General features: G+C 46.9%; 1 protein-coding gene across 3 annotated transcripts in view; it reads right to left on the reverse strand.

Annotated features, from left to right (window-relative positions):
• The window catches only part of LOC137534242 (NACHT, LRR and PYD domains-containing protein 14-like), a 31,284-nt gene extending 15,984 nt beyond the window's left edge, over positions 1 to 15,300 (reverse strand). Inside the window, exons 1-4 of one of the 3 annotated variants that reach the window (XM_068255652.1) lie at positions 15,227 to 15,300; positions 7,876 to 8,003; positions 7,705 to 7,774; positions 4,747 to 6,421 (exon numbers count right to left, since the gene is read on the reverse strand). In XM_068255652.1, coding sequence (XP_068111753.1) covers positions 4,747 to 6,421; positions 7,705 to 7,726 — 1,697 coding nt within the window. In that variant the 5' untranslated portion in view covers positions 7,727 to 7,774; positions 7,876 to 8,003; positions 15,227 to 15,300. Of the gene's footprint in view, positions 1 to 4,746; positions 6,422 to 7,704; positions 7,775 to 7,875; positions 8,004 to 14,774; positions 14,864 to 15,226 lie in introns of those variants that run through there. The other 2 variants (XM_068255651.1, XM_068255653.1) reach the window with 2 other exon arrangements.
• Between the last annotated feature and the right edge of the window lie 651 nt (positions 15,301 to 15,951).

The following is a 15,951-nucleotide window of genomic DNA, read 5'->3' on the forward strand; positions in this document are numbered from 1 at the left end:
GATTTTTTGGATTCAATGTTTAAGGTTTTGTTAATCGCCATTATCAGCTGCTCTGTCTCAGCTGGAAATCTAAATCTAGAGATTTTCTTAACCTCAGATTGGCTGTCCCAACTTTTAGCGGAGGAGTCTGACTCATCATCATTATCTTCCTCCTCCCCCTCCATGTCTTCCTCTTCAGAGGAAGATACTATATTTCTCTTTGTACTTTTACTTTTATGTTTTACAGGCTGAGATTCTGTATTAGGTGTTTCTGTGGCCGGTATATCTGTACTTGTACCCGGGTTTACTGACTCTGCTGCTGGGGGAATAGCGGAAGCAAACACCTCCTTTAGAGATTTAATGGTGTCTGCCATTTCCTTCTTTACGGCTGTCATTAACTCTTCCTTCAACCCCCCTGATTGCTCCTGTATAAGTTTCATTAAACAAGGTTGACAAAACTGCTTATTGTAGTTATGGGCCATTTTTGCATCACAGAGCGGGCACCGCCTCCTTGGCTTTGTTGGCTCAGTAGGCTCCGGGCCCTAAAATAACAACACAAAAACACAATGTCATTCCTCTGATTTTGATTTAAAGGAATATCACCCGGTGAAAAATGAAGAGTGACAGTAACCCTGACCGAGGAGAGCAGGAATGAAGATCCATTTATACATATAAATGCATCCGCTACATATATATATATATCTATATAACTCTACTCCCCCATAGTATCAAACAATTGCCCAAGCTATAATATTCATATATATATAGCCCTCTGGCCAAAGTGGAATAAAAAACCTCCATATATGTATGTCCGCAACAATTTAAGTATAACAGACCTCAGATCAGACGTAAAACAGGCTATTAAATGCACACTATAAGCCTCTGATCTTATCCCAGACCTCCGTACAGACGCGGCCTATAGATACAGGTTACTATAACAAACCTCAGATCAGACGCTAAGCAGGCTATTAAATGCAAACTGTAAGTCTGTAAACTTATATCAGACCTCCATACAGACGCGGCCTAGGCGTATAGCTCATACCGTAAAGGTCACCAAGCCTCCGCCAAGCTTACCTTTCCTGGTTCCTGCTTAGCGTCCATCCCGCTCCGTTCCGAACACAAACTGGCAAACCATGCGGGCTTCCGGCGTCTCTTCACCCACGCGACCGGAAGTGACATCACGTAAGGGCGGAAGTACGTCATACGTACTCCGCAACTGAGGGCAATCAGCTGCCTTCCCTCCGGAGGCCCGCATGATCCTCCTGTCACTTCCGGCGCGCCACTAGCCTCCGCCAAAGGGGAATCATGGACGCCGCACGTGTCCTCCGGATCCGCCGCAACTCGGGCAGCCAGGACAGCCATGGGGAAGGTAACTCCACTCTCTCTTCCCCCTCCGGACCGCAAAACCTCTCCAGGCAGGTCCACCCATAGCCGCCAACCAAGTCCCAAACTCTCCTGGTCTGACGGACCGGCGAGCGACCAGAGCACTCCTTGTTCCTGGAACAGGAAACGTCAACTGAGGATCAAGGGGTTGGACAAAGTTTTATAGAGTGCTCTATCTGGACGTTTCCTGTTCCTGGGAGGAGCCTGTCGTTCTCGTGGTGGACCTGTCCTGGAGGTTAAAGGAAAATGTTAACTAACATTACAGCCTACGGTGTGCCCAAGATTCCCTAGGCTGTCATTTTTTATAGCAACCCCTGTAGGAAAGCAATGGCACTCCCCATAAACCCCATGGTGAAGATGGAATCTCCTCCTTGGAGCTCAGATTGGAGCTAACCTTGACCAGGTAGCGGATGCCGGTGCACTTTCTCTGCAGGTCCACCACTCCTGCAATACGAATACTCCACCACTAGTAGAAAAAGGCACTCCACAGGCTTCAAACTTGCGTTTGTAATTTATTGAGCAAGACACACTACATGTTACGGGTCTCCTGACCCTTCCTCAAGTGAGGAAGGGTCAGGAGACCCGTAACATGTAGTGTGTCTTGCTCAATAAATTACAAACGCAAGTTTGAAGCCTGTGGAGTGCCTTTTTCTACTAGTGGTGGAGTACCCCATGGTGAAGAACCTGCAGGCATTTGACATGCAAGCCATCCACCAACCAGAAATTGTGGCAATGAGGCAGGACAGCGGCAGAAGCCCACAGCAGAAATGTGAGTTACTGTAAGGGCCCATTTCCACTATTGCGAATTCGCATGAGTTTTTCGCATGCAAATTTGCATAGCAATACAAGTGAATGGGACGGTTTCCACTTGTCAAGATTCCTTTGCGTTTTTCTGTGCAGAAAAAAATTTGCATGGCAGAGCCATTAGAATTCGCATACTGCTATGCAAAGTGCATACAATGTATTTAATAGGAAATTCACATGAGGTTTGGGTATGTGAATTTGCATAGAAACAATGGGAAAGCATACCAGCACTGCCATGGTTAAATTCGCATACATAGTCATCCATGCGAATTCACATGAAAATTCGCATAGACCCGCATGCAAAATTCGCATCCGCATGTGATTTTTTTTACCGCGCCCATTCGCAACGCACAGGTGGAAATGCAGCCTAACACAGCTGTGGTAGCTGCAGACCAGTGTTCTCCCCAGGCTCTTTTAGCCAGGTGCTCCATCCAGCTAGTTTTGGTGAGCACCCGGCTGTCATTGGTTCACCTCCTATGCTGTAAGCCGAACTGTGCACAGAAGCACCAGCCCTGCATTCTCTTATCTTGCCCCACCTGGCTACTTTTTCATGCCACCTAGCTGGGAAAAAAGTTGGAGATCACTGCAGTCTGTGTGGACAGTGACATCTGGTCCATGTTGGGGTGAGAGGGCTGCATCTTGTGGCTACAGGGATTGCCTCTGGATCAGGCAGTGTGTCATGAAGTAGACCAGCAAAGGCGTCTGAGTCATTAGGCAGCTATAAATTCTTGCCTAGGGCGACAGGAGGAGGGAAGGGCGCTGCTGAACTGAGTAGTGAGAGGAGAAATGCCTCTCAACTCACTCAGGGATCAGGTTACACAGCAGCAGCAGGCGCCTGACTCATGACTGATTTACTGACTGATCATTTCCTTCAGCTCAATGATTTAAAGAACCACAGTAATGAATAAGTCAGTGAGAGAAGGCACTCATCCTAGTCAGGGATCCGAGTACAGCATCAGCTCCTGAGATTCATTCAGTCCCTCTCTCTGCTACTGGTAACTGCGTGGAAGTAGAGACTGTAGCAGCCAGGCATTGACTGCCCCCAGGCCACCTTTCATTCAGTGATTTAGGGTTGGTCCTGTGTCTGCTGTATTCAGGTTTGTTGTTGTAAGGCATTGTAAAACACTAGGCTAGCTGATAAAAGTGCAATTAGAGGGCAGGCAAGCTGGTAAATATACACAGCATGATGCAGAGAAGGGTCCATGGGAAAAAATCTGTCTGGTCTCTCCCCATTGTTAAAATGACAGCATGTGCAGATAAGGTGTTAAACAGGTTGAAAAGTTTTGACAGTCCCTAGACTCCAGGAGGGCTGCTTTCTGACTTGTGTGGGAGACTGGCAGGGACAGCAGTCCTATTACCAGCAACTAGCCTCTGTGTAATGTGGGACTGCAATACGGATAAGCTCTCTGCTCCATCTCAGGCTATTCTCAGTCTCACTCCACTCCTCCTATCTCTGGGCTAGTGCACGACAAAATCGCAATCGCTAGCAATTCGCAAATGCGATTTTGTGAAGCGATTTTTGAAAGAATCGCTCCAATAAATGCTACCTGCAGCATGTTTGCGATCACAACACTGCTGTGGGAACACCCTCATAGGGTAACATTAGCCCAGCGCTTTTCAAATTGCCGTAAATTTGAAAAGTGCTCTGAAGCACTCTTGGTGTGCACCAGCCTTCTTCATTCACCTTTGTTTCCCTCTTCCCCTAGTGCTGGCTGGCTGTGTCTTCTTGTCATACAGGAAAGCTAAATAAAAGTGCTATCCTGGTGAGGCAAACATCTTCATCCCTCTCTTTCAGCTTTTCTCTCCTCATTATTTCTCTGCATAAGGGCTCAGACAAACTATAAGGTAGTGAAAACCGGGATTAGTATAATAGTATAGTGTATGTCTACTGTGTGCTGTGTGTGTGTGTGTGTGTGTGTGTGTGTGTGTGTGTGTGTGTGTGTGTGTGTGTGTGTGTGTGTGTGTGTGTGTGTGTGTGTGTGTGTGTGTGTGTGTGTGTGTGTGTGTGTGTGTGTGTGTGTGTGTGTGTGTGTGTGTGTGTGTGTGTGTGTGTGTGTGTGTGTGTGTGTGTGTGTGTGTGTGTGTGTGTGTGTGTGTGTGTGTGTGTGTGTGTGTGTGTAGTGTGTGTGTGTGTATAGTGTGTGTATAGTGTGTGTGTGTGTGTATAGTGTAGTTAGTGTGTGTGTGTGTGTGTGTGTGTGTGTGTATGTACTGTGTATAGTGTGTATGTTGTGTGCAGTGTATGTGTGTGTGCGTGTGTGTGTATAGTGTGTGTGTGTTGTGTGTGAGTGCATGCCGCAATAAGTATATTTTATGGTGAAACGCTCTGCTGCGTTACAACTATTTTCTGGTGAACCCATGCCGCAATAAGTGTATTTTCTGTTGAAACGCTGCTGCATTATGATTTTTGGGAGTGGGGTTAACCACAGGAGTGGGGGGGTATGGGGCTGGGGGGCACAGGATTTCTCACCTGGAGTGACAAAATGGCTAGAGACGCCCCTGTAGACCAGACTTTTCTTCATGTCTGAGAAGCTACACCTAAAAGCTCCAACCTCATCCCATTAGTGTTACAATACTTACGAGAGCTTTGGAGCACCATGGAAGAGGGTGGACAGCAGCTGCAAGTCATTGGGTCTCATCAGGAAGTCTTCCAGGCTCATGGAGTTCTTGCCATCCTTGAAACAGTAGAGCAGTTCTCTGGTACAGATGTTCTCCATTGCCCCAGAGTAAAAGCCCAGTTCAACCACAGGGTTTTCAATGTTAAGCAATCTTCTGAATACACCATCATCCTGGGCTTCATAGAGACAAGAAAGGGCAGCACTGGGAATTCTGGAGCACTTTCCACCAATCAGCCAGTTTTCCACAGCACCTTTAGCCTTCAAGGAAGCATTACACCCAATGCTGCTTGCCAACTCCTTCAACTGACCATTGTGGAGAAGACCAAAGAGGAACCTTACAGGGGCAACCAAGAATGGGTGATTTTCTGCCAGATAACTGATGGATTTTTCCTTGCATACTCTTGGGAGGAAAGAGTCACCTTTCACACCACTGGTCTCCTTATCCTCAGCTTCTTGTCCCAACACGTAGTACAAGGCAGCAAAGAACTCCTGAAGACTCAGGTGAATGAAGCTGTACTTGGATGGGGCCTCCACATCCTGCTGAAAGAGGGTGGCATTTGGAAAAACAGAGGCTACATCTGTGATGGACAGTCCATGCCTTGCTAGATCCTCCTCTTCAAACAATGTTTTGTGATTCAGGACCCCTTCATTGGCCAAGGCAGACAGTTTCTTCAGACAGGCCTCTACAGGCTTGCCACTGGCATGACCTTTCAGCAAGCTCTGGACATACAGCAGATAAACTGAAGTCAGGGTTTTACAGTTTGCAGAGGCAATGTCCTCCTTCATGCCAGCCTTCAGGACAGTACAGACAAGCTGACAGGTCAAAGGTACAGCACAGAAGCTCCACAGAACCCCATTTTCTTTTAAGACAGAAAGAGCCTGGTCTGCCTGATCTTTTTCAGGAAAAGACTGGTGAAAATATTTCTCAATCTCATTCTCCGAGAGTCCCAGAAGTTCAATGGAACAAGGATCATTAACCACGTCTTTGAGCTTTTTCAATGACAAGGATGATGAAGAGATGATCAGTGGGGTCTCACTGAGGACATCTTTGTTGAACCAACATCTCAGGAAAGTATCTTTGTGTGTCTCCAGGAAAGGGTCTTCATAGTCATCATAGTCATCTTCCAGGGTCCAATGGAGCTCATCAAATCCATCAATCAGGACAAGAATCTTGGTGGGTTCTTCAAAAATGGACTTCATCACATCCTGTGGACATTCTAGCTTGCATGTTTTCGACACTAGTTTGGTAATGTTGATGCTACCATCAATCTGATTGAGATCTTTGCTGCTCATATAGAACACAAAGTTAAACTTGTCCTTATATAGGACTCCAGAGATCCAGTCCAGCATGATCTTCTGTAAGGTGGTTGTCTTACCTATCCCATGAGGTCCAAACAAGACTAGGTTCCTGGGGACAAAACCAGTGCTGTCTGCAACAAAGAGGTCCTGGACAGAAGATGGGGAATATCGGTCTGAGGGCTTTCTGACTTCAGCTTGTTCCAGCAGAGTGCCAGTATGAGGAATGGTTCGGCCTTCCTCTCGAAGAACTTGAAAGGGTCGGAGTCTGGGATAGCTTCTCTCCAGCCCAGCAACCTGCTGGAGGCCACCCTTCACTGCCAGGAACTTCGATTTCCAGTCTAAGTAGGAGAAAAAACAAACAACCCTTTGTTGGAAAGCTTAAATGAGTATGCAACAAGTAAATTTTGCTTCACAAAGTCACTACTGTCTACATGTCCTGAGACAACCGAGGTGAGAAAGCACAAGGCAGAGCCGGGTACAGAGGGGCTATATGGCTACAGCTAGCAGTGCAGGGTACAGAGGGGCTATATGGCTACAGCTAGCAGTGCAGGGTACAGAGGGGCTATATGGCTACAGCTAGCAGTGCAGGGTACAGAGGGGCTATATGGCTACAGCTAGCAGTGCAGGGTACAGAGGGGCTATATGGCTACAGCTAGCAGTGCAGGGTACAGAGGGGCTATATGGCTACAGCTAGCAGTGCAGGGTACAGAGGGGCAATATGGCTACAGCTAGCAGTGCAGGGTACAGAGGGGCAATATGGCTACAGCTAGCAGCACCAGGTATAGAGGGGCTATTCTCCCGGAGCATCTCTTCTTTCCCTGTTCACATTCTGCTGTACCAAATATTACCAGCACACATTAATACATCTCACACACGTGGCTGGGGACATAATCATTGTGGCCACTTCTATCCTGGTTCTGCTGGGCCAACAGCAGCAAGACTGAGTCATAGATGGGAGTCTGAGCAGCCCCCCAGTAGGTGAACTAGTTAATGATGCCCCCTGCAGAGCACATTTACAAACCTCTAAAGGTTCTGATGCCTTTAAAGTGCACCTAAACTGGCACAGGACAGAAGGAAAATAGGGAAATACACCCTGTATGCATTTAGAAAGTTAAGCCTGTCTAATCACAAGTTGTAATCTGATCTTTTCTGTGTCACATGACTGCCTATGGCAGATAAGCCCACTTGAAAGCACAGGATGTTAATATGTCTGCTTCCATAAATCAGGAAGTAGAAAGTGCAGATTATAGGATTTGTATCAGTGGTAACAAAAAGGTTTCAGTAAAGGTTATGCTGTTGTGGATCTTAAAGCAGAGGGGAAGTTCTGAGTTTAGGCCCACTTAAATGACTTGTGAAAACCCATCTCTGACCTCACATGATGTTCTGGCTCATCTCCAGTAATGGACCACCTTCTACCCCATATTCCTAGTGCCAAACCTTACAGAGTCAGTGAGACGCCATCTCAAGACTGCATCCAACTATAGTGGACCAAATCTGGTGGAATCTGATAGGTCCACATACAAGCAAAATACGTCTTACATGAAATCGGGAAATATATGGAATCTCATTGTCAATCTGGGCAAGAGAAGGTCAATTCTCCAGGCAAAGAGAACTAGATTACCTTTCACAGCAGCTTCTGCCATGGTGCTCAACCAGACTGATCACAGGACTGAAGGAAGCACTGACCACACCTGGAAGAGAAACAAAAAACAGTCAGAGGGGGAATGTAAGGAACCTCACCACCACAAAGAGAAACAAAAAACAGTCAGAGGGGGAATGTAAGGAACCTCACCACCACAAGCAAGACAGCTCTTTATCCAGCTAACCACCATCGCTAATCTTGAACATCCACCAGCCTGAGGTCTGTATAGCCAAGAGGATGTATCCCAACACTGGCCAATATATCCATCAGTCTGAGGTCTGCAAAAACAAGAGTTGTATGTTGGCAATTGTAAAGCTACAGCCTCACAGATGGCAAACAACCAGTGTAACTGGAATGCAAGTCAAAACCATCTCAATGGTCATGTGTACAAGCAGCTTGACTACAGACCCATATGTAGGATCCCTGTGTCACGATTTTGCGAACGCCATTGCGGCAAGTGCATGTAAATTGCGCAAACAATCGGTTCTGGAGTACCCCTTTAAATTCATTAGCCTGCTGTTAGAAAATGAGTGTTTTCCTATCTCACAACCCCTGCACTGGGGGTATGTGAGTGCTTATTTACACTTCCTGAAGATCCCCAATAAAACCATAAAACCAAAGCCATTCACATAGCACACAAATCTTCAAAGGCGATACTAGCTAGGCCTGGACAAAAAGGCCAGGTCGAAAACTCATTAGGACCCATTCACATTCCTGCATCTAGCCTGAGGGGAGTTAGACTGTTAGAGAGAATGACTTACCTGGATATGAAGGAATAAGTCATTCAGACATTTTAATAAATTAATCAGTTTTCTGTCGAGGCTAGCCATTACAAAAATTAGACCATTATTAGTAATGATTTGTGTGTGGTAGAACCAATCAGAACGTTCCTACCATTATCCAAAAACCACCAACAGTGTGATTTGCCTTGGGATACCCCAAGATGCACATGTTTGGTATCTGTGTGACACAGAACGCTAGAAGCGCGCCCATGTCACTCGCTGCAGGTTTTGGTCGGATGTTGCCGAGCTAGGATCATTCCAGTAATTTCCTATTCTTTCTGCTTGTCATGACAAAGGGCGGGAGAAGGTATACAACACCCATCTCCTTTTACAACTCCGCCCTCTGGCAGAGGAAGAGTTAAAACCAACAATGCTGGACAAAGAAAAAAAAAGTCTTTTGCCCAGCCATCCTGTACCATCACAGATTTGGGCTGGATGATAAAAAAGGATTAATACCTATTCTGCAGAACTTTCCAGAATTGGACTACATATCTGTGGGACTTACTGCAAAGGACACGGTAACTTGACAAACTGCTCAGACTAGTCAGCTATTTTCATATTGAACCCTTATTTCTGTATCCATTTGTTTCTATTGTTATATTTTGTTCTGCATTATTTCTTTAAACAAACGATTTAAAAATCGTTCATCTAAGTGCTGTTCTGAAACAAATCTCCGCCAAAAGAATTGACATCTTCAGAGAAACAGGTTACCATAACTGTTTTGATATTAAATATTGTTAGTTTTGCTATCTCTAGAAAGGTTGTCTAATTAACCTTTTCCTACAGGATTTAGCTAGTTAGAATTAGCACACTTTTATTGCGGATTGGTGGCAGCAGCCTGGCCTCTATATGAGAGCACAGATTGTATCGATTGTATATACAATCGAAATTGGATTGTGTGTGGACTCACCAACCAATCCAAAAGGTTACTTTGCCTGCAGTTCTGACTGCCTTCAGGATTTCCTCAGGGTCTGAGGCTTTATGGTAAACTGCAGCAAAGGGAACAGGAATTGGTGGGTGACTGCGCATACATCACACCCTGCAGGGCCATCTTCTGTAGCTCTGTACACGTTAATGTATTTCTACTAAACAACACTTAGAGACACTGAAGCAAAAAAAAATATGATAGTGAATTGGTTGTGTACTATGAATAATTACTAGAAGATTAGCAGCAAAGAAAATATTCTCATATTTTTATTTTCAGGTATATTAGTGTTTTTTCTAACATTGCATCATTCTATAATATGTGCAGATTAAACACTCAGCAGTCAAAATGATTCTTTCAGATCAGTCTGAAAGAATGACATCCCCTCTGGCAGAGAAAAAGTAAATAGTCCAGGAACAGTTGAAATAATAAAAGTCAGATAACAGCCCTCTCCAGGACTTTGAAAGTCATAGAGCTTAATGGCTTGTTTGCATAGAGATAGCAACTGGAGTTTCTTAACTCTTCCTGTACTGGAAACAATTAGACTGATGTATCTGATCTTAATGTTTTATTTCTTAGCTGTACTACACATACAAATCATATCATAATTTTTTTTTGCTTCAGTGTCTCTTTAAGTGGACATCTCAGCTGACATGATGTACAGTAATGCAGTATAGTAAATATGCTGGTAACATCTGAAGTGCAAGACCACATTACAAATATCAGGAAGTCTGACCATTCTACAGCACCCTTATCTGATGGCATGAGAAGCCCCCTGACCATTCAACACCCCTTCCTCCTATTTCTTGGGAAACTAGGGTTTCCACGTTACCCATTTTTTGGGGGTGGGATGGGTGGGGTGACAGCAGCAGGCGCACGAACAGCGGGGATAAATACTCACTTGCTGGCGGGTCCTCCACACGTGTACTGGCTTCTTCCTTCCTCCCTCCATTTCCCTGAAACAGCTGTTACAAGGAGATGGAACACAAAAACAGGAAGCATGAAGCCAGTAGAGTGTGCAGGACTCACTGGTAAGTGAGTATTTGTAACCCGTCACTGCTTCCCCATAGGATCTATACTATGGCCACCTACTACTGACTACCTATACTGCAGCCACCCATCCCTGGCTACCTATGCTGCACCCACCTATTACCGGCTACACATGCTGTGGCCACCTACTACTGGCTACACCTATCCCTGGCTACCTATGCTGTGGCCACCTACTACTGGCTACACCTATCCCTGGCTACCTATGCTGCGGCCACCTACACCTATCCCTGGCGACCTATGCTGTGGCCACCTAATACTGGCTACACCTATCCCTGGCTATCTATGCTGTGGCCACCTACTACTGGCTACACCTCTAACACCACCAGGACTTTTGCAGGAGCAGGGCGAGCCTTTTTATAATTTTACCCGGCACCCCAAATTTCCCAGCAGCTTAATCATATGTATGCTGAGGGAGTGGGGCACCCCACACTGGGATGGGGGCCCAAATTGTACGATACCATATACTGTAATACAGTCGTACCAAAGTACTGTTAGACATACTGTGGAATTTCCTACCAAAGGTTGGATAATTAGTGGCCACCATACCATGTATGACCAATTCTGATATAATGAACTACTTTTCCTGGTCCCTTGGAGTTTACTATAAATGGATTCTACTGCCAACCACATACAGGCAGACAGGGCTATACACTAGACAGTGAACAGTATTGTCTCCAGGCATGCAGTTCCTGAAAAACACTGGGGTCTGTGAGCAGAGGTATGGGGGCCCCTGGAACAGCCTAGAGTCATGTGAGCCATGTCACAGACATGGACATCTGAACAGGAGGAGGGGTCTGGGGTATGAGAAGCACTGGCAGGTACTCTTTAGAATAAGTGGTCAGTAGGCTTGTTACACACCAGAAGCAAGGCACCTCCTTACTATGAGAACATGGTACTCCAAGCCCTTCTGTATGAAGTAAGGTGGATCAGGCTCCATTCCCCCTCTCCATTCCTCCTGCACAGACTGGCATGTCTTGTGGGAGGCGCCACCAACACGGTAAGAGCTCACTGCCAGCTAACCACCTCCCTGGCACTAGAAGCAGTAGTTACTGCCAGTCTTGCTTTGCTGTACTTAACCCTGTTACAGGCAAAACATACAAGTCATCACTAAACAACCCTCTGAAGGACTAGTAATATGCTCTGATAGCAGATCCAAGGGGGATCCCACCACACAGGCCAGAGGCTGGGGAACTCTACTGTACGAGAAATGTAACTCCTTCCCTATTACACCTAATGGATCTAAATTCCTTTACAGCATGCATGACCACATGTGCACAACCAGAGGAAGGTTAAGAGATACAGATTGGGAAAGCATGAGTTCCGTACAGAAGCCCATGTTCCCCCATCCCTGGCCACAGAGCATTGACATCTCCCTTACTATGGGTATCATTCATAAACAGGCTGTCGGTACTGCGGGAAAACACCGTTCTTCTCCGCAACCGGTAATTAAGACTTCTGGGTGGGCATTCATAAAGAAGTCTGCCTGTTGCGGAAGAAGTGCGGAGGTTTTCTGGAGGAAGCTGGCGGCAGCGTGGCGGAAGACATGCGGAAACTTAAAAGCTGCCCGATTCCCTCCCTGCGCTGCTCTGTCTGATGCTGCTTGGGAGGTCCCTCCCATTCATTTATATGTATTCCGCCCGCCTATCGCTACTGTCGAGCAAGCGGTATTTTACTTCCGGATACCGCTTGCTCTAATCTTTATGAATGGATGTGTTTGTTACTTTTTCTAGATTAATCTAGAAAAACTCCGCACAAGGCGGAAATGTAAATCGCTCTGTCACCTTTTCATGCGGAAAGAGCCTTTATGAATGGGGCTTATGCTGAGTGGTCGGGAAAGTCACCGGTGTTAAGCATTTCCGCATGCGGAAATGCTTTATGAATGATACCCTATGTGGCCAGATGTTCTAGTTCCCCATAAGGCAAGCTGAAGGTTAGCAGAGATCAGTTTACCTGGAGGGAGCAGGCTGGAGGAGGCCCCAGTGTCCCATAGATCTGCATTATACACTAGTAGTCCTACAGGGCTGAAATTCAGCCACAGATTGGTTACACCTTCCTCACCACACCACCCAGCTTGTGGAAACATTCCTCACTAACCAGCTGAGGACAGGACCTGTGGCACTGCCCAGAGGAGGATGGGCAGACAGAATTCCTAATTTTACATTAGCTGAATGCAAGTAAACTGGAAGCCATGACTCATCTCCCCCACACAACCCCCCCTTACTTTACACAGCACTGTTCTACAGAACCTCAGCTGGGCTTGTCAGGACCTCTACATGTCTTCAACATGAGGAGTCCAGAAGTATAGCCAGCTTCTCCAAGACCTGCCAGGAACCACATCTGACCAGCTTAAGCCTCACCAAGAGGACCTGTCAACCCACAACCAAATTACTACCCACCTAAAAATGCCAATTCTGAGGCTTTGCTTTCCATGTGAAACAAAATTCCCAACCACTACACCCCAGAGGTGATCCATGTACTTACCAAGGCCTTTGCCTGACCACCACACTACTGCCCACCCTCAAACCAATGCTGCTCAACACCCTTAACCACACTAGTGCCCAGCAACCCTTACCCATGCATCACTACTGTACACCCCAAACCACTGCTGCCTAGCAACCCCTTTACCCAAACACTGCATAACTGCCTAGCAACCTTACCCAAACATCATGCTGCTGTCAGCAGTGAAAATTGGATAGGAGAAATAGTGAATGTTTCTGTGAAGGGACATTAGGCCATCAGCCAAGGACTACACTACAGGAGAACAGTCAAGACAGACTAAACCATGTGGCCAGTATTAGGCCATCACGCATAGCACTGTACAACAGGTGAAATAGTATTGGGCTATCATACACAAAGGAGGACCATACCACGGGGGGGGGGGGGGGGGAGAAGTATAAGGCAGAGAGGGGAACAGTATTGGGGTATAAACATGAACCATACCTCTGTAGCAGTATAAGGAAAACAGGGCAACAGTATTGGGCTATCATACACAAGAAGAACCATACCACTGGGGCAGTATTAGGATATCCTACCACTAGGGACAGGATAAGGCAGACAGAGGTACACTATTGGGCTATTATAAGGCAGACAGTAAGAACTCAGGTAACACAAGGACAATGCCACTAGGGTGTTCTCCCCAGAAATTTTCTAGTTGGGTGGAAAGAAAAAAAGTAGCCAGGTGGCATGAAAAAGTAGGCGGGAGGGGCATGATGAGAGAATGCAGGGCCAGCATGTTTCCACACTACTCTGCTTGCAGCAGAGGAGGAGTTGACAGCCAGGTGCTCTCCAAAACTAGCCGGGTGCAGCACCCAGCTAAAAGCCTGGTGAGAACACTAAGGCAGACAGGGGGAACAGTATTGGCCTATCATACATAAGGACCATACCACTGGGGGCAGTATAAGGCAGACAAGGGAACAGTATTGGGGTATAATACACAAGGACCATACCACCAGGGGCAGTATAAGGCAGACAAGGGGGGGGGGGGACAACAGTATTGGGCTATCATACACAAGGACCATGCCACTGGGGGCAGTATAAGGCAAGAAAAGAGCTGTTCTAGCCACACCCCCTTCAGCACCTCCCTTTCCTAAATAACTTATTTAATGTCCTAACTAGAGGCAATGTGCCTGGATATATGTATATTTTTTTCTTGGCAGTATAAGCAGACAGGGGAACAGTATTAGGCTATCATGCACAAGGACCATGCCACTGGGGGCAGTATAAGGAAGACAGGGAACAGTATTGGGGTATAATACACAATGACCATACCACCAGGAGCAGTATAAGGCAGACAGGGGAACGGTGAAATGTTAGTAGGTTTTGTTACACATGATCTTTAAGTACAAACCCCTATCACACTCCATACAACTAGGGAGGAGCAAATGCATGCAAATCAGTCCAGGGCTTATATCACAACACTTCATATAAATGCACATCTCAAATAATACATATCACCCACCCAATACACTTCCTTTACATACAAACTCCATCCAAGACCCCCCCCCCCCCCCAATACACATCAACTCCATTGAAGTCCCCCCTCCACCCATATGCATGCACATGTATAAAAACTCTTATACATATCACCAACCTAATACAGCTCATATGCATAGAAACTCCATCCAAGCTCCCCCCACCCCACAAGTGACAGCTAATATATACACATTACTATATGCTCACACGATTACATATACACACGTTATATATAGTTATTGATATACACACAGTATTATATAGTCACAAATGTTATATCGAGTCATTGATATACACACACGTATGACACAGACACTTACATGCACCAGCCCCCCACAGCTCCGCACAATCTCCCCTCCACCGCTCGCTCTACCGGGACTACCCGCCTCTCCCCCACTATATATACCCCTCCTGACCACGCCCCCGCCCCTACACTCCTACTTTCGGGCACATGGCGCGGCCACACCCACGTCACCCGCAGCACGTGCTGCACCCGGCCCAGACTACACCTCCCGGCATGCACCTGCGCTGACTGCCCGACTCCGCCCACCCGCCTGTGTCTGCAGACTTCACACTGCCCAACCGCATCCACCCACCAGTCTGACACCACCCCTATACTCCGCCCACCCGACTGTGTCTCTGCAGACTTCATACTGCCCGACCGCATCCACCCACCAGCCCGACTCAACCCCTAGACTCCGCCCACCCACCTGTATATCCACTGACCTCATACCACCTGACCCCGCCCCCTGAGCTGTGCTTGTGTACATACTGCAGGCTATGACTATGAAGCTGTCAGCAGTAGTGATGGGAATTCCGGCTTTTCTGAATCGGCTCCCATTAAAGAGCCGTCTCTTACGGCTCTGAATCGGCTCTTCATTAAATATCACTAGACACCACAGAGATTGGAGTAAAAGCCCCGCCCCCGTCTCCATGACAACTCCAGACTGCTTCTCTGACTGGGGCAATCCCTCCTGCTACTGCTCTGCTCTGCCCCATACACTCCTACAAGCTGCAAGAGGAGGACTACATCTCCCAGCATGCCTCAGCGCCCTTTATTACACAGCAAAGCAGAGCTGTGTGGGGCGGCTGAGTAGAGTGACCAGATTTTTGTGGGTCCAACCTGGGACGGGGAGGGGGGCGTGGGACGGGGGCGCGCCGCGGCGAAAAGTGGCGAGGACTGAGGAGCGCGCAGCGGTGAAGACTGGGGGGGGGCCTGCGGCGTGGCCATGACATTGTATGGGCGGAGCTAACGTAATGATGTAACAGCGAGGCATAAGAAAGCAGTGTTTACGCCATGATGTGGACAAACAAGACTTTGCATCATGGGTGTGCAGAAACTGTGTGATGCTAATAGTATACCGTAACCACAAAGCAGCAAACATAGCCATCTATGACCATTAAATAATAAATGCAGTAACAGTTACCCCGGACACCAGAAAATAAACTCAATAGGCAACATGTCAGCACAAAATAACCGCAATGCGGGCAAACATG

This window comes from Hyperolius riggenbachi, chromosome 10 (assembly GCF_040937935.1).
Source record: "Hyperolius riggenbachi isolate aHypRig1 chromosome 10, aHypRig1.pri, whole genome shotgun sequence".
NCBI classification, from domain to species: domain Eukaryota; kingdom Metazoa; phylum Chordata; class Amphibia; order Anura; family Hyperoliidae; genus Hyperolius; species Hyperolius riggenbachi.